At 40.9% G+C, this 18,616-nt stretch overlaps 1 protein-coding gene across 1 annotated transcript in view; it reads left to right on the top strand.

Moving 5' to 3' along the window:
* DOCK10 (dedicator of cytokinesis 10) overlaps positions 1 to 18,616 on the top strand; it is a 136,121-nt gene that overhangs the window by 110,820 nt on the left and 6,685 nt on the right. Inside the window, exons 40-53 of the mRNA XM_059822685.1 lie at positions 293 to 417; positions 1,100 to 1,212; positions 1,932 to 2,069; positions 3,639 to 3,821; positions 4,392 to 4,502; positions 5,915 to 6,130; positions 6,842 to 6,899; positions 7,227 to 7,325; positions 9,072 to 9,178; positions 9,665 to 9,787; positions 10,725 to 10,838; positions 11,542 to 11,547; positions 16,418 to 16,564; positions 17,090 to 17,300. Of these exons, the coding sequence (XP_059678668.1) occupies positions 293 to 417; positions 1,100 to 1,212; positions 1,932 to 2,069; positions 3,639 to 3,821; positions 4,392 to 4,502; positions 5,915 to 6,130; positions 6,842 to 6,899; positions 7,227 to 7,325; positions 9,072 to 9,178; positions 9,665 to 9,787; positions 10,725 to 10,838; positions 11,542 to 11,547; positions 16,418 to 16,564; positions 17,090 to 17,300 (1,751 nt within the window). The remainder of the gene's footprint in view (positions 1 to 292; positions 418 to 1,099; positions 1,213 to 1,931; positions 2,070 to 3,638; positions 3,822 to 4,391; positions 4,503 to 5,914; positions 6,131 to 6,841; positions 6,900 to 7,226; positions 7,326 to 9,071; positions 9,179 to 9,664; positions 9,788 to 10,724; positions 10,839 to 11,541; positions 11,548 to 16,417; positions 16,565 to 17,089; positions 17,301 to 18,616) is intronic.

Genomic DNA, 18,616 nt, shown 5'->3' with positions numbered 1-18,616 from the left:
TTCACCCAAAGGCAGGTTTCTAAACATCAACCAGCTATTTAAGCTGATGCTTTTTTTCGGTGCTCAATGAGTGTTTTGTCTCTTGTCTCAAAAAATCACAGCACATCTGTTTGTTTTGTCCATCTCACTGACTTTCTTCTTCATCTTTGTTTCTCTGAAAAATTTGCATCAGTTTGTTTAACTTAGCCTTTGAGAAGTACTGCAGAAAATTCTAACTGATGTGGAAAAATTCTTTATAGGCATGATAGTTTATTCTTTGTTTCTGTTTTTTAATGGTACCTTTCAATTTCAGGATGCATTCTACTTCTAGTCACGATGGCCACAAGCATCACAGATCTCAAACATTACCAATAATCCGTGGCAAAAATGCACTTTCTAACCCCAAACTCTTGCAGATGATAGACAGCAGCACTGCAAGTAAGTACAAAAAATTTATTTACTTACCTCTGGAATTCTATAGGTTTTGGATCAGGCTCTGTGCAATTGAATCTGTTTTCATGAGTGCTAGTGAAAGACAGCCTGAAGAGAAGAGCCTAAATATAAATAGAGCTGCTGACTCTGCCTTTTTTTCAGGAGACTAAGAAATCTGACCTTAAATTTGGTCAAAGTTCATTTAGAAACAAAATTAATTACAATAACCTGACATATTTAAATAGCCTTAATGACAAGTTCTTCCCCCCCCTTCCCAGCATCTCTTGCATCTATGGTTATGTACCTTGCTATACAAGCAGATGTACCCTGGCTGGAACATTACATTTATTAGCAATAAAAGTGACCTTTTCATGACAGAAGGTTCTTTAAATGATGAGATCATAGTCACCTACCCCACTTTCCAATTAGGTTTCTCTTCTCCTTTGAGGGTAGACAGAAACAGTGAAAGAATATATTCACATCACTGGTGCGGTTAGTAAAAGTTGACTCAAATTCCCTCCCCTTTCATCTCCTGTGAGCAGTTTTCTTCAAAATACCCCTTTGATCAAATGTACAGTTAGCGCCCCGTCTCTACTGTGCTGAGACTTAATGACCAGATTGCAGAATTACATCATCTTTAACTGCACTCGGAAGAGTGTTTTGTCATCTTGCTTTTTATATGTTGCAGGCAGCTCCAATGAAACAGACATTGTACAGTATGTAGACACAGAGGCAAACATTGCTACAGAAGTTTCCCTTACAATCCTTGACCTGTTGTGTCTTTACACTCTGAATCACCAGGTATGTTTTGCTGGTTCATTTTCTGCTTGAACTGGTGCCACGTGGGATGTGTGGTAGAAGGAAGGCCTGGGGGAGCAGGCACACAGAGAACTTGAAATGCCTGAGACAGCAGGACAGGGAAATAAGATATGCCAGTCCTCAGTGAAGGTATTTTATGAAGGAATTGACTCATACTACCCAAACTGAATGGAAGGATGTGGAAGAAGAGCATCCTGCATATCCAAGGCTATGTACAGCCCTGCTCTGCATGGAAGTATCGTGCATCTACTAGTATGTCGCCTTATCTGAATCATACTTATCCCACTAGATTTCAGAGAATTTTTGACAAAAGATTTCCAAACTGCTTATCATCTATATCTCTTCAAGTCAGCAGGTGAATCCTCTGCCTCTTTAAAAATTGCTCTGCAAATATTGGCCCAGACAACTGGCAATACAATACAGCAGGCAACTCCTTTTAGATTTAGTGTCTCCTTTCTGCCACCCGAACCCTTAAATCTAGTGTATACCAACCACAAGTAGGAGTGCCATAGGAAAGTACCATCCTTGAAAAACTGCAAGTAAAAAGAGTTTGCAGCAAGCTGGGAATGCCTCATCTGCAGAGATTTTACATTGAAAAAAACATCTTCCTAGGAACACTCCAATGTGAACTCCAGCATATCCTTCTTCTGTTTATTCACTTTAATAAACGGAATGTCCTGTCTTGTGTGTGAAATTTTCAGAGGCAGCTCCAGCAATCTGATTGCCAGAATGCATTGATGAAGAAAGTCTTTGACACACACATGCTCTTTTTGCAAATCAACCAGTCAGCAGCAGCTCTCAAGCATGTCTTTGCTGCCCTACGGCTGTTTGTAGGCAAGGTAACTATGGTTTTATTGTTAGTCTGACCTATTAACATGTTACAGCAAGTGCAACTTGAGAGAGTTCTGAACTTCACTGTATTAATGCTCGTTCCTGACAAGATCCTCTGATTTATTGCTGATTAAAAGTGAGAAGTTCACAATATCTGAAAAATTAGTTCTGTTTTGGAAAATGAAAAATTTACGAAGAAAGTGAAACTTTTAAGGTAAATAGCTAAGTAATGTCCAGGTCTGTGGTATCTGGCTATGTCATTGGCTTTCATGCTTTTACCACCCATGGAAGAAAGCTTGAAACCCTAGAGGTCCATGGTCTGCACGGCAGACACCTGGGTTGCAGAAGCCGGTGATGAATGATGTCCCTGGAGGAGCTAGGAGGAGAGTATTCCATACACTTCACCAAAAGTTCATCCGAACTAATACAGTTTTACAAATACTTTGTTTTCAACATAGAAGACGTTTTGGACAAAAACATGCTTATGTGTCAAACTGTTTATTTGCTTGTGTTGCACATAAGTAATGATCATGGGCAATTAGACACTTTCTGCCAACTGCAAAGGCTGCACAATTTCCAAGTCATAGACTTAGATGAGATCCTCTTAAAATTAACTAGAATGTAGCACACAGGTAACAATTGCTATGGGGAAGTGAGAATAAGCAAGGCTGGCCTGATCTCCCTGGTGTTTCTATGAAATGCAACAGTGTAGATCATTTTGAACCATGTTGCCTCCTTCTGGTTGTTACCTGGGGGGAAAGGAGGAGGAAATCATGTTTCTCCCAGTAATGTAGCTTGAGGCCATGGAGCAAATACAAATTAAACCATACACAGATAGGTTTAAATTACATACCAGTCAGGAATGGAAGAACTCTGTGCAACGGGGAGGATGAATAAATATCCAGGATCGCCCTTTTCATTCATCCTGTAGCTCTCGGGATTGAATTTTCTCTTTGTAGTTCTGTGGAAGCAGGGATCAGTCGTGGTTCCTGCAGCAGAACCTCTTGGGCGGTACTTGAGATCTGTAGCCAATGTGTACGTCTTCCACCGCTCCTCGGTCTGTCTTCTGTTACAGTGACCATGCTGATGAGTAGTAGGTATGGTTTGGAGAGCATCTTTCACTCTCCGTTGTCTTGTGCTGGTCAAACCCTTGACCACTGGAAGTTTGCTGACTTTGCTACTCAAAGTATTTTCTTTCTCCTTGAAGAGCTTTTATAGTAGTGCGGAACCCCACACACCTTTTCCTGGTTACTGTTCTGCAGTCCTTGCAGACAGGCTGCTCTGCTTTTATGCTTGCTGTGTGCCAGCTGCTGCCTGCACTTCCTGAAGGCCAGTGTGATTGCTGCATTGCATACGGTGTTTGTATGAAAACCTGCGAGCAGTTTTTACTTAATCTAAATTTGCACATGGGATTATGTTTAGCCAGTGGCTAAGTTTTTTCACTAAACCCTGGTGTGAGTGAATATGGGGGAGAGAGCTGTTTTTACTGAAAGCTTAACAGAAAAAGTATTGACACAGGATAACTGTACCAAGGCCTGAGAGTAGTGCTAAACATATTCATGCTTTTTTTTCAATAGTTCCCATCAGCATTCTTCCAAGGACAAGCAGATCTCTGCGGTTCACTCTGCTATGAAATCCTGAAGTGTTGTAACCATAGGTCACGTTCAACTCAGACAGAGGCATCTGCTCTTCTTTATTTTTTCATGAGAAAGAACTTTGAATTTAACAAGCAGAAATCAATAGTCAGATCCCATCTACAGGTAAGTGAAGTGTGAGATCATCAGTATTTAGCTGATGTGCATTGGTTTTTCTCATTATTATTGTTATGCATTGTAGCAACGCAATTCTTTTGGAGTCCTCAGACAGGCAATTCTCTGTGGCAGAGATTTTCCTGCCAAGTCTGAAGACATTGGGCTGGATTCTCTGCTGTTCTTGGGCTGCTCGGCTCTGTTCCAGGGAGAGACAACAGCTGTGAATGTAGCTGCATAGCCAATAAATAGCCAGATAAATGGCCATTCTTGACTCACGTGCATTGCTTACAGCAGTGAGAACATAGCTGATGAAGGAACTAAACAGAATCTGATAGTACAGTAACAGAAATGTAAAGTCCAGTAACAATGCGCTTATACTGCAAAATGTGAGCAATTACAAACATTGGAAAGATTACTCACAGTCCTTGCATTTGTATATGTTATCTTCTTAAGACAGGTGTAAAAGTGCATCTTTGCTAGCCTGGTACATCAGGTCATACTAAAATAGGGACTAAAAACTATTCAGAAACTGTTATTTTCTTTGCTAATTGCACCCTGTGTTTGTTCCCCCCTGTACAGCTCATCAAAGCAGTGAGCCAGCTGATAGCGGATGCAGGGATTGGCGGATCTCGTTTTCAACATTCACTTGCAATTATAAATAATTTTGCTAATGGAGACAAGCAGATGAAAGTAAGAAACATTTTTTTGTCAATCACTACCTCTTGCAAAAGGTCAACAATTTTAAAGGAGCAAGTGTTTCAGTGAATGAAATTGCTGTCTTTTATTAGAGAGTGATTTATGCATTCATAGAGTGCCTTTTTCAGGCAGCCTGAAATTTATGAAAATTTTTGTGACTCAGAAGCTTAAAAATCGAAAATAATTTTTAAAACAAAAAATATTTTTATTTTAAAATTGTATTATTTGTTATTCACTGCTTATTTTGTTCATTTGCCTGATGTCAGAGAAGATAGCATGCATTGCAACTAGTGAAACAAATTGCTGTTGACAAACAATTTTTTGTCTACAAACTGTCCCTTTAGTCTGTTCAGTAAATGTGTAGCAAAAACATGCACAACAGTTGGGGTTTGTAACAGCTTGATACCCCCCATAAAAAAGGTGCTTAGCTCTTAGATTAGCTACCATTGCTATTATATTCATTGTACTAAAGGTATTGGAAAAGGATTCCAATTTTTAATTTTTACAATTCCTGTCCAAACATTTGTCAACATGCATTTTGAATTTTATGCTTTAGAGGTGGTTTTCCTTCTCGGAAGGTGACATTAAGGTATCTCCGTTGAGGTTAATAATAAAGTTAGTGTAAGTAAATTGGTAGATAATTAGTGTAAGTAATTTTATGTCTTATTTAATAAGATGCAGTTACAATTGTATTATTTTCCAAAGTCCAGCTTTGATTTTCCAGCACTGCAGTCAGTGACACTGCTTCTGTAACATGCTCATCTCTGTGTGACACAGAGGAGGGAGCATTTAATTTCATTTAATTTTTCTGGATGTTTTTACTTTTAAACAAAGGGAACAAGGGGAAAAAGTCTGAAAATAGAAATGTATTTCGTTGCCCGTCTGAAAAAGGAGAAGCTGCAGAGCTGAGTTAAATATGTTGCGAACAGCTGATATGAATAATACAAGGACTCTGTTTTAATCTTGCACAGTGTGAGACGGCCAGGAGCCAGACTGTTGTGCTTTATTCACTGCGGTGAAACATGCTGTGAGTGTAGTTAAGCAGGACTATCTATAGCGCATAGTGCTGTTCGTCAGCTGAAAGGGTACAAGAATCCAGTTCTGGATCCAGTAAGCAACCGAGGAACAAATGTTTCAGTTTGCTGACTTCAGTGGAGTTGCTGCATACAGACAGTGGTACAGCTGACTGACTGGGATATCTAGTAGGTGCTATGACACATCAGTAAAAAAATGTCAAGGATTTGCATACAATGTGTACGTACTGTGGAACTGTGACTCTGCTTCAAAGCCTACTGAATTAGGGAAGGGGAAGAAGGTGTTCCATAAGCAGGACTTCAGCTCGTTCAGGGGTGCTGCATGTGGCTCTTTGGATGGTTTTAGTGATGTATTGCTTATCTTTCCCAAAGAACGTTAATTTCCCAGCAGAGGTGAAGGATCTGACCAAACGCATCAGAACGGTTTTAATGGCCACAGCTCAGATGAAGGAGCATGAGAAAGACCCTGAGATGCTTGTGGATCTGCAGTACAGCCTAGCAAATTCATATGCCAGCACACCTGAATTACGTAGGACATGGCTTGAAAGCATGGCCAAGATTCACGCAAGAAATGGAGATTTATCAGAGGTAATGTAAATGAATTAATAGGAAGTCCATTTGTCTTCAGGCTGAGATGTACTGATGAAAAGGGCTCTGAAAGACAGACAACAGTAGTGATTTAAGAGAATCATACAGTGTCTCTCATATACTTGAAATCAGAGGAAGACAGGTTTGAAAAACACCTAGAAATGTGATGTGCTTGTTATCCCAGTTTGCCTAATCGTGACTACCTGGTACATGCTTGGGCAAGACTTGAAAATGTCTGACAGGGAAGCTGTGGTCAGTATCGCGTTAGCATCTCTGCTGCTTAACCCTAACAGGCACAGTAGGTGTAGTGTAGATGAGGTTATGAGCAGTGTATAACTTACATAAAGGATTTTCTTCTCCCCCACTATGGCATAGGAGAGGAGCTTCATTTATAATGCGTTGTTCTCGTCAAAAACTAAATGGGTGATGCAAAGCTCCAGTGCATAATCCAGGAATGTCTTATTTACTAAGTAATCTTAATGGTTTTCTTGAGCAAATCTATGCTTTTACCTAAGACTCCTAGTGAAATTAACACTCAAGAAGGATTTCATCATTTAATCCCTTATTTTCTTAAATGGCTATGTTAATTTTGTCCTCCCTTTTCTGCAGCATGACTTGACAATGGTGAAAGTATGTGCTCCTTATCACATGTATGCTGTAAATCATACAGTGTACTTTAACGTATACACGTATCTTGGTCTCTTGTTACAGGCTGCTATGTGCTATATTCACATCGCCGCTCTCATTGCAGAGTACCTGAAAAGAAAGGGTAAGATCAACATATTCAGAACCAACTATGTATCTATAAACATCGTTGAAAATAATTTTTGGCTGTCCTGCTTTCCTTTCTTATGTACAAAGTATTCTTAAAGCTGCTTGAATTCTTCTCAAATATTTTATTTTTAAGATATATTGTAAATGGTAGTCTTAGCACTGGAACAGTGAAAGGGTGTGTTTTGTGTAAAGAGGGTTAATTAAATGTTTAGTAAGCTAGTGCTAAAAGAGAATGCTTCACTTGTTAGTGTGTCGTTATTAAATATGCATGTATTAACACATACCAGTAGCAGTATACTAATACCATCTTACACTATCATAGGTTACTGGAAAATGGAAAAGATTTGTACCTCACGTATGCTCCTGGAAGATGGTCAAGTCTCTGATAGTAATGTGTTACTAACAACTCACAATGGAGGAAGTGAGTGCTCTAACCGTGCCTGTTTATGGGTCAAATAACATAATTAGGGAATCAAATTACTGTTCTCCAATTGATCTGGAAAAATATCTACCAAAGCGAAAATATTTATAGTGCATGTTGATGGCTGTAATAGCAAGCAAGTAATGTCGGAAACATTATGTGTTACTTTCCGGATGCTCTTTGGCTGGTTTGATGAATTGCTCAGGGTGTCTCTGGTTAAGGGCTTTTTCAGCAAGAGAGCAGTCTGCTCTTCATAGGCCACAGAAATCCCCCTGAGGTCAGCTGGTGTTTAGCACACAAATCCGTGTCCAATTCCTTCACTATCCAAAGCTGGGAGGGGCAGGGGGGCAGAATTAATATCTGGTTATCCATATGCAACTTAATATGAAGGTAGTTTTTTAATCTGTGATGCTTATTAGAGAAATAAAATGCACGCTTATATTTTTAAATGCTTCTATGCCAATGGCTATTTAGTTTCTGAAATGTGTATCTCAAAGTAATTCTCAGCATGAGATATTTTAGCAATTTTTACAAAGAGCAATTTCTGGGGGCAAGGGCAAATACCTGGGGAAGAGAAAACTGTTAGTTTTGGAAAAACCATAGGTCTCCGATACACTTGGAAGTGTCTGTGGGTGAGATACATCCTTTTAGAAGGAAGCTTTCTGTGAAAGCCATATTTTGGAGGTGGTTCACTGGTAGTAGAATACTTTGCATGAATAACAGATCATAGTAGGCGGAGTAAAGAACTTGTGGGTCATTTTAGACCTATGTTTAAATGATTGTCAAAACCTGACAGAGGGGGAGGAGCCCCTCTGTCTCAATGTGTAAAGGTTAGCTTTTTAATTGTGCCTTAGTAGCATTTTCCTACTTTTAAATTAAACATGAACCATGTTAGGAGTTCATCACCTCCGCTGGCAAGTTTACCTTCGCCATTCAAGAGCTGTAGTAAAATCTTTGTGGGTCAGACTGCCTGATCTGTAATGTGCAGTGCCTGCATAAGTTGTTCCTTCTACAACCACTGCACTGAGGCCCCAGCTTATGAAATATTAAATGTAAGCTCGGCTTTAATCCTTGTGAGCCTTCCCATCGGCAGCTTCTGCCACCAACCTGAGCTTTCTGCAAGGGAGTTCCTCAGTTAGGGCTGCGGTCGCCCTGCTGACCCTGGGCAGGGTAAGGAGAGCTGCTGCCGGGGTGTCCTCGAGCCCAGCAAAGGCGCACCGTGCTCCGGAGCGGCCGTCTCCCCATCGGCTGCAGCAAGCCCCTGGTGACTGTACCCCGCTCGCTTAGCAAACCTGATGGGTGGGATGAGTGCGGGTCCCAGCATGTAGCGTTCAGTGCCTGCAGGTCAGGATGGCAGTCACAGCACTAGTTTTCACGAGTACAAATTGTCTCGCCTCAGCCTGCGACAGTAATTCCTGTATAGATGAGTGTTGCACACATAGTTTTACCAGGACTGCCAGCACTGCACAGCTAAGGAACCGAAATGCCAAAGAGAGGAATAAGATTGCATCAGGAAAATGTTATAGTTACCCTTTGCCTGGACAAGTGGGATTTATATCATAGGGAAAATGCGTAATAGTCTCATAAATTCAGTCAGTCCCATTTGTGTTTCTCATCACTTGGGCTGTGAAAAAAGTAACTAATCCAGTCAAATAAAATCAGCTCTGTTTTAATTGCATCCAATAACTTCTTGAATTATGTTGTTATTCGGTCATTAATTGACATTGTTATGACTTGCACTTCAAGGCTTATTTTCCATGGGATGGCCTGCTTTTCTGAGCATTACCCCCAACATTAAAGAAGAAGGTGCTATGAAGGAAGACTCTGGGATGCAAGATACTCCCTATAATGAGGTCAGCAGCATTAACATTTATATACTTGTTCTGTATTAACAGAGAGTGTTATTTCTAACAGATGTCTGTCCATGTTACAAGAAATTATAGTGAAAGTGTACTTCACCCGGTATTAAAAGGCACACAGCTTTTGAGTGAAATGTCATAGCTGTTGTGCTAAGTAGCAGGGATAGGTGTTTAGCTAATCAGAACACAAAGTACCAGAGTTGGAAGTTAGGGCAGGGGTGAGCCCACAAAGCAAACCCATTCTTCTGAATGAGATGTCAAGTATTCAAGTATTTTCGTATTACTGTTATTTCAGTTTTTTTATCTAAAGAAGAGCTAGGTCACCAATACCTGATTCAACACTGTGTCATTGAAATAAACTTTAATATAGAAGATACAGAATAAAAATGAAGTAGTGGTTATGTCCTTTTGCTGCATTGCTATTAATTAAATGCCACCAGCTGTCAAGTCACTGAACTATTTGTATTTGTGGAATTGCAGAATATTCTTGTGGAGCAGCTGGAGTTGTGTGTTGAATACCTGTGGAAGTCTGAGAGATATGAGCTTATCGCTGAGGTCAACAAGCCTATAATTGCTGTTTTTGAGAAGCAGAGGGACTTTAAAGTAAGTTGGTTTATATTTATTTTAAATTATCTTAAGACAGCAGTAACAATCGAAGTTTTTAGGGGGAAAAAAAAAAGTGCTTTCTTTAAAAAGAATATCTTTTTCTTCCTGTCTGTAATTTCTTCTTTTAATGCTTTCTGCTGTGAGTAAGTGAAAAACTCTGGTATCTTACCTTCCTCTTTTCAGCATCAATACGACAGTAAATGAACAAAAAATTTTCAAACAAACCTCTTGTGTTGGTGGATGTGAATTTTTACAAGTGTTTTTAAACCAAGAGAACCAAGAACACATTTGCATTGTATTTAAGTGTAGAAACTGCTGATAAATTGTGCAATCTCTTCACAATTCCAGGGTTTCTTCATTTCTTACTTACTTGGCAATTTCACTACATAATGGTTAACCAGATGATAATCTCGTTTACTGATTTTTCTGGTTTTAAATTAAAAAAAAGCAAAGAGGCAGGTAGCTGTAAGCTATATGCTGAGGAGGCAGGTCCTCAGATTTAAACTCAGTTGAAATTTTGGTTCACTATCCCGAGAAAGCGCTTTTTAATGGTAATTGTGGATAGCATATCTTTGCATGGGGTTGGGAGCTGACTGGAGTTGTTGGCACCCTGCTGTTGCCTGCCAGGACACTGGGTTCTCTGCCCTCTTAGTAGGTCCCTACCGCTGCCCAGGGGTGGGCTGCTTGTCTTCCTGTGTGACCCTGTACACAAAGGCACCCACTGCCACAAAACTGTGCGCTCAGAAGGTGACAGAAACCTTGAAATGAATCTTAAGTGACTACTGACAAGGTTAAACCTTAGCATATGCAGCCATCTTTGCAAAGGTTTGGTAATCCAGTTAAGGCAAGCCATGCTTGCACAGAGCCTCACTGTCATTTCCCAAAGTACTCATGCTATCTCACTTGCCCTTGCTCTCCTCGTTTCTTAATATAGAGACTGTCTGATTTGTACTACGACATCCACCGCTCATACCTGAAGGTTGCAGAAGTAGTGAACTCTGAGAAACGTCTCTTTGGGCGATATTACCGTGTTGCATTTTATGGGCAGGTAAGTCAACTTGTGTTCTTTTGTCTCCACAGATTCCCAGATTTCAGCCACATTCTTCTAATTCTGATGTATTTCAGGGAAGCTAAAACAGGGAAACACTTGGCAGTGAATCATGGGGTAGAAGGTGCCTCGTGGGTCAGACTCCAAGGAGGATTTTACTCAGAAGAGAGAGCACTCAGTTGCATCTGTGCGAACTGCTGCTATGGATTTAGTGGTGTAAGGGAGAACAGACCTGTACGTCAGCTTTAGTTCTTGACTTCATCAGGCAAAACTGAGATTGAGGCAGGGTGGTTTTTTTCAGAGTAAAACTTAAACAAAACTGGATAAGACATCTTTGATGTATGGCTCTCTCCTCTAATAGAGCTTAAAGCAAAGCAGTATGCAGTAGATGTTTTGTTGCGTTTCTCGCTGAGTCTGACTTCTGCTTTCAGGCCACCTCTGATTCTGTGCAATATACTGTAGAGTAGTTTTATTCCCTCTGCTGTGCTTCAGCATCCTCAAAGCATTATTTTGTGCTTTCTTCCACTAGAAACCAGTGTAGCAATCCAGCATGTTCCTTTAAGACCTGGTTTTGGCAAGCATACAATTTCCTTTACTCTAAAATAATAAGGTGTGTAAACAACAGACTGATGTGAATCATTCTGTTTGCTAATTAGATTTTAATGCAGAAATTTGCTCTTTTCTTCTTTTGATCTTATTCAAGGCTGTGGTAAGTCTAGTTCTTTTGCATGTTTTATTTAATTCTCCTCACACGTCCTCCATCCTTCCCTGTACTGTTACTTAATATTAACTTTCCTGTGCTCTCAATTCTTTGGTTTGTGGCAGATAAAATAACGTCGTTTCATTCATTGTTGCATCCTGCAAACTAATTTTTGTTTGTTCAGTTACCTGAATTACCAGGCTGTATCTGTCGCCATGTTGTGTGTGCACTGTGGGGCCCAATGCTGCATCATTTCATCTCAGTGAAAGTTTTTTTCTCAGCTTCACTGGGAGGGGGATTGGACCCCTTCTTCCTCTGTTGAAAAACTGGGGTGTAGCATTAATGCTGTTTGAATGCAAGCCTGCTTTCCTGGCCTGTGCAGTCTACGACTTACAGCAGTGGTAACTGGAGCGCTCTGGGCGGGGTGCAGCCACATGCCTTGATAGTCCCTTGTAGGAGCAAGCAAACTGGGAGTCAGAGGGCAATGGTGAGTCCTTCCTCAAAACGGGGGCAGCGGCGGGGGAAGTGAGACTCTCCTACTTGCAACTTCTTGCCAGGGCTGTCCCAGAGGCAGCTACTTGTAAGTGGGTAATTTAGCTGCAGCAGTTCTGCTGAACTGGATTAAAATCTCTGTTACAGTGCAATGCCTTTTCAGCTGCCAGTGCCACAAGGGCAACTTCATTTAAACAGCTTTAGTGCTCTAAAGCATATGACTTTTTCATAGCTGCATATTGCTCGGTCTGTTCCCTGGTGCCCCCGGACACTGAGCTCTAACTGCAAACGAGCACAGCTTCCTCCTTTCCTCTTGCAGAAGAGATGTTATGTGGTAGAAAGCGGGACTGTTCTGTATTGCTCCTTGCAGAGGCATAGTGACAAAAATGTATGCCACAGTGCAAGTAATTAAGGGTAGATCATTCCCATCAGCATTACTTGTGCCTCATTTACCAAGGAAAAGAAGAGTGGGTGTGCAGAACTGATTAAGGAGGGCTTACCAGTACACAAAGCACCGTGGCAGGTGTGGGAGCTACAGGTGAAGGAAGAGACAGAGAGAACAGTCTGTTCCCATATACTGGTTGTGCCTGCATATTTTTCCCTTTGGAAGGTTTCCTTTCTCTATTTCTGTCAGTCCCTTTTTCCCGTGTGCCACTTGCTTCCATTTTGGCTGTGCAAGTGGAAGGTTACGGGGCCTTTTCATCCCTCTGTTGCCAAGAGTATTGCAGGCCTCCGTGCTGAAAGCAGTCTCAGTGCCCCACTCATTTAAAACAGTAAAAGCAGTTCCCTTTTTTTGTGCTTCTGGCAGACTTTGCACGCTTCCTCCCAAAAGCAAGTGGGTGCAGGTTCTACTAGTACTACCCAGTTAAACCAGTGTAAAGCAGTATGAATCGCTCTGCTTAGGCCACTACAAGGGAAATGCCCCAGAAGGAAACTTGATATGCAGGTATGGGATGCTCGGTGTGCAGCTATGGGATTCCTTTTCAGTCTTAAATGCATGTTGGTCCATAAAATACCTGTCAGTAGATACATACGTAAGCACACATATAAAAAATTTATTACTACACATATGCATTTATTCATTACACATTTTTATCAATTGTATCAATAATAAATATATACATATATGTGTTCTGTAAAAACGGAACATTGCTGTTTCTTAACTGAAACAAAAACTGCAGAGAAGGCAGATTAAAGGACAAAAGAATACTGCAAATACTGTTTGCAGGGAGAATTTTGGGGATTCTTAGTGGAAAAAGAAAGTCCGCAGCTGCACCTGAAAACCGTTCTTCATGCAAAGGCGGAAACAGTATTTGGTTACTGCATAGCTGTAGGGACCCTCTGGAAAGATGGGTTGAATTAATGTAGTCCTTAGGGACGATGCAGTCGGTTGTTTTTGCCAGAGAGCTTTATTTGCCAGCTCAGAGTGCTGGATCTCATGGCAGCTGCTGTTTTAGACTGCAAACTCTGTTAAGGGCCTTTGGAGACAACATCTCATTGCACCACCAAGTGGCCACACTAACCAGTGCTTATGATTTTATTTACAGATGAGTGTTTTGAGAAGTCAAGATCTTTCTTGAATTAAAAAAAAAAAGCTGTTAAATATGGTGAATAGCTGAAAACTCATATTGTGCTGATAAGTCAAGATGTTCAAGACTTGTTTTCAGCGCAGTGTTAGGTAAAGGTAGATCTTCAGATGTAAAGATCAGAAGATGCGTCCCCTTTTCCAAATGTGATAACACAGCTGTAGCTTCCTTACCAAAAAGTGCAGTGTGACAATCCCGGGTCGCAAATTGATTTTCAGCACATCAGAGCTCAGTGGAAACCAATACCTACTGTCCAGGAGGTCGTCTCCCTTCCATTACGTTTGGCTGCTCCGTGTACTAATTTTCATTTGTAAGGCTGCATTGTTTTTGCAGGGCAAAACCAACCAGTATGAAAATAACCTATGGATATGCATTGATAATGTGACCTTGGCTGCTTAATATTTTAAAATCCTGAAACTGGAAGATATTTGGCTCCTAAAAATTACCTGATCTTACTTTCAATAGTCTTTGCCAGACATATAGCATATGGCAGACACGATTGTTTATAGCTCACAATTAACTTCGGCTTGTCACTTGTCAGCTGAAATACTGTAGGGAATATGTACTTAAATGATGTCTCTTGCATTAGAGAACAAGACAAAATCTGTTCATTGTTTGTTTTCAGGGTTTGCGGGTTTTTTTAAGCAAAACCATTAATACAGATATCATCTTAGTGTGCCATGCAGCATCAGCACAGTAATTTGGCACTTACATATAAACACTGTGTTCCAGTGTGCAAACATACACAGAATCAGTGTTTAAGAGGATAAACTATATCCTAATTTGCTATGTGATTAATTTGGAAAATATGAGATTTTTTGTTGAAAACATCATATAGTAACAGAAGACAGATGTTTTTTGACAGAAGTAATCCTGTGTAGCGTGTTTGAGTATGGTTGCATGAGACTAATGAGGTTTTCCCACATAAAGCAGTTTTGCTTCAGTGGAAACAAGATCAGAAACCAGGTTATGATCCTGCAGATCTTTTCTCAGTGAAATCAATAGAAAGTCAGTTGCCTGCTCAGCTCAGTAAATGTTTATAGGGTGTCAGCTTTTGAGCTCTAGATTTGTTCTCTAATTACCTGTGAAGTTCTTCATGTGCCTATGGAGTTCAATTGATAATACTGTTAAAAATTGTGCAATGTTAGAAGGTCACTGTGAGACTGATTAAGATACTATCAGACAAGCTGCTGTCGCTGCTATTAGTCATTGGTTTCCAGTAATGCCTGCGTTGCTGTTGGCACTTGCCAAATTGAAGACAATTTTATTGCCCCTTGTCCTCACTGAAGGAGGAGCCAGAGATGCACAAATTTGTTAATCCCTATTGAAATAAACCTTAGGGGTTTTTTCTTAAACTAACATTGAAATTTACAGCTAATTTATTTTAATTCTGTTGGGGTTTTTTTTGTGAAGATTTGCCTAGTCTATAATTTTAGTGGCCAAAGTTGAAATACGCTTCAACATGAAAAGGATGGATTTTGCATGAGTACCTTCCAAACAGAATTTGGAGGTATCTCTTGACTTCATTCATTTGTGCTTCTGTCTTTTTCAACAGATGGCAGTTTGCCTAGGCATATTGTAGAATTAGCTGTCCAAGCCACGTTGTGTTAAGTTTAAAGGGCCTTGGGTCTGACATCATTAATGCTGTCTTCCTTTCCCCTTTATCCCTGCAGCTTCAGGTATTTTCCTCTGGGTCACTTTGTGTTAAGGTGAAAGGAGGAGGCTTTGGGTACAGCTGCAGTGGTTAACACTGCCAGATTTCATCAGCAGGATATGAAATCCTAGGAGGAGGGCTGGTGCTGCACATGGCCTTGGGATAAATCAAGTCCTTGTTAATGGGGCACCTGCTGCTTTCTGCTCAGCTGGGAGAGCTCCTCCTGGAGTGTTGATGTACATGTTCATCATGTAGCAGTTGAGTGTCTCACCTGCACGTGATGCAATGCTGTGGTAATTTTCTGAGGTCGGCATTTCTTCTGAAGCCTGACAGGTTCTTGTTCCGCTTTTCAACGGAGCCTTTTATCAAAGCTCTGCCAAGTCCATCCAGTGTAGTAAGTAAATGACCTTAACAAGATTGAGCTTTTCTGCAAAGGAGCACAGTCTGTGTGCCTTTTTCTTTTTCTTTTTTCTTTCTTTTCAAATGTAAATAATTTACTGCAATTGCATATGGCCTTTCAAGATGCCACTGGAGCTCTTCTTCAACTGCCCTGAACAGATGCAGACGGGTTCACAGGTGCTCCCCATGCCATGGCCCTGCGCATCGCCGCGGGCAGCAGTGCCCTGTGCAGCGCCCAGCCTTTGCCTGCACATGTAGCTCCCAGAGAGGATGCACTGGAGGTGGCATGCTGCACGCACCCCAGCTGGGCTGGGCATCCAGCAAACAGCTGTTACACTCGTGTTCTGTTAGCGTAGTGCTTCCAAAATAGTTAATTCAACCAAATAATTAAAATTTGAAGAATTTTTAATGTCCGGGTTTTAATTCAATAGGTTTTTTCATCATACGCACATCAGCGTTCTCAAGAAACCACTTTAACTCTTTAAACAGCTATGTCTCTGACATGAATAAATGTGTATCAGTTATTTCCTGGGTAACTTAGGAGATACCAGACCAGTATAAACGCAGACCTCTAGGTATATGTCTGCTAGGAGTGGAGAGAGGTAAGCTTTTACCTTAGGTGCTGGAAATGGCATACTGGAGGCTCTGGTGGGTACACAGGCAATCTTGATTCCTGATTGTAAGCACCTTGTTTAGCCTTTGCCCTGCCTGTTGTGTTCACTGTATCCTTCCATTTCTTCCCAAACAGGGGTTTTTTGAAGAAGAGGAAGGTAAAGAATATATCTATAAAGAACCCAAATTAACTGGCTTGTCTGAGATCTCTCAGAGGCTGATGAAACTTTATGCAGACAAATTTGGAATAGATAACGTGAAGATTATCCAGGATTCCAACAAGGTACAAAAGACGTGCGGTTCTTGTGAGGTTCTTGTGCGAGGGGGAGAAGTGAGTGCACGGTTTGTGTTTTGAGAGCTGTGTTTTGAATGAATGTGAACTGAGTGTATCTGTAAACACCTATGACGTAGTTTTACAACCAAAAAAAGACCCTTACCTTATAGCGTGGCAGGTGCTGTATGGAAATTAGAATGTTATAGCAGGGCATCACTGTCAGTGGGAAAAGAGCAGATTCCAGCGTATGCCTGCAGAGAGCATGCAGATGTTCACTGCAATGCAGGAGCAGGTTGTTTTCTCTCTCATTTAGCTTTCATCACTTTTGCCAATGGTTATATTCAAAAGTCCCACTGCTCTTAGGGGCCTCTTGGTTAAATATCTTTGTATTAATCTGTGGTCTGAATAGTACATTTGGAACTCTCAGTTTTAATCGATATTGCTATGATAGATAAAAGCATCAGAAATATAATGGATGCCTTCGAAGTTCATCAGACTTAACAGAATTTTATTACGTTTACCACTGTTACACAGGTCAACCCCAAAGACTTAGATCCAAAATACGCGTATATCCAGGTGACATATGTCACGCCTTTCTTTGAAGAGAAAGAAGCCGAAGATCGAAAGACTGATTTTGAAATGCATCACAACATCAACCGCTTTGTGTTTGAAACACCTTTTACACTCTCAGGAAAAAAGCACGGAGGTGTAGAAGAGCAGTGCAAGAGGCGCACAATCCTGACAAGTACGTTTGCTCAGGCTGCTTCCCCCCTCCCATCCCACCTTTGCCAGTTAAGCCCAGCAGCACGTTTCATGTGCCAGGTTTTCTGCAGTCAGTGGGCACAGCATGTTGTGCAGAATGATAAGTCATCTTTTCAGTGTGTCTATTGGCAAAGTATGTGCTTTCTTACAATCCTGCTGACCGTCCTAGGGAAAGTTATTTTCATTTGTGGAGTCATCAGCTGTCTTATTTACCCGTATTACTGACATCCTAACTGTTCTTGCAGTGATATAATTTGGGAGTGGTTCTGCTGGAGGCAGCTTAGCACTCAGAACCATTGTTCTTTTAATAATAAACAAGTCAAAGAAAAAGCAAAGTAGGGTGCCTGTTCTACTAAGAAGAGTAAAACTTAGCAAATACGAATTTTTGTTCAAAATGAGAGTAAAATTCGTTATATAGAATTTTTTTAAAGTGAGAGGTAAGATTTCATCTCATTGGGCATAATCAGTGTTTTAAGATAGGAATGTCAGAAACATTAGATTTGTCTGTTCTTACTGAATCATATTAAACAGAAAATGTTTAGTTCTTTTCATGATTGTAATCTCTTTTTAAAGAGGCATCCTTCGTGAAACTACTACTGAAACTTGACCTGTCTGAATTTTGGCTGGGAGTATGAGAAACTGTCTGAGATGAAGGAGTTGTTCTCATGGGCAGCTGTGAGCAGAGAGGCTGATGTTCATAGCAAAGGCTCCTGACTGACGGAAAATCAAGTTCCCCACTGACTTCAGTGCATCTGCTTCCCCTAAAGGGCAAAGTGAAGAAAGTTGCTTACAGTACAGGCATAGCTGCTTAAAAGTTTTGTTCTGGCAAGTCAGGAAAGAGGCACTGATGTCTGGGGGCATCTTGTTACATGACAGAGCTTTGCTTGTAAGAAGAAAGGAGGAGTAGCTTGTGTGGGGGTTTTTTAAGTACTTGAGCAGCAGTAGGTGTTTTGAGATCTGTATTGAAGCAGGTAGTTTCACTGACTTGAAAGTGCAGTTGGGATCGTATGTCTCGCAAAAACAGAGGGGGTTGTTCTTCCAGCAGAACATTTTCCCTAGGTTATTACATGCTGTCGTCAGCTCCCAGCACTCCCAGCCTGGCTCCATCTTCGGCGTTAGGTGGGAATTTTATGACCTTCTCTTCTCCCCTGCTTTTTCCTCTGGCACCTGCCTCACCTCACTGCTTTTCTGTAAAGGAAACATCTTTCTTCCACCCCCCACCCCGATAAAGTTATATCTTTTCATTTGCTTTCTACGTAAAAAGAAGTGCTTTTAGTTTGAGAAGAAAGCAAGGCTTAC

The sequence above is a fragment of the Gavia stellata genome, chromosome 11 (assembly GCF_030936135.1).
Source record: "Gavia stellata isolate bGavSte3 chromosome 11, bGavSte3.hap2, whole genome shotgun sequence".
In the NCBI taxonomy this organism is placed as follows: Eukaryota; Metazoa; Chordata; class Aves; order Gaviiformes; family Gaviidae; genus Gavia; species Gavia stellata.
Note: the sequence above shows the minus strand (reverse complement) of the source record. Positions and strands in the feature narration are given on the sequence as shown.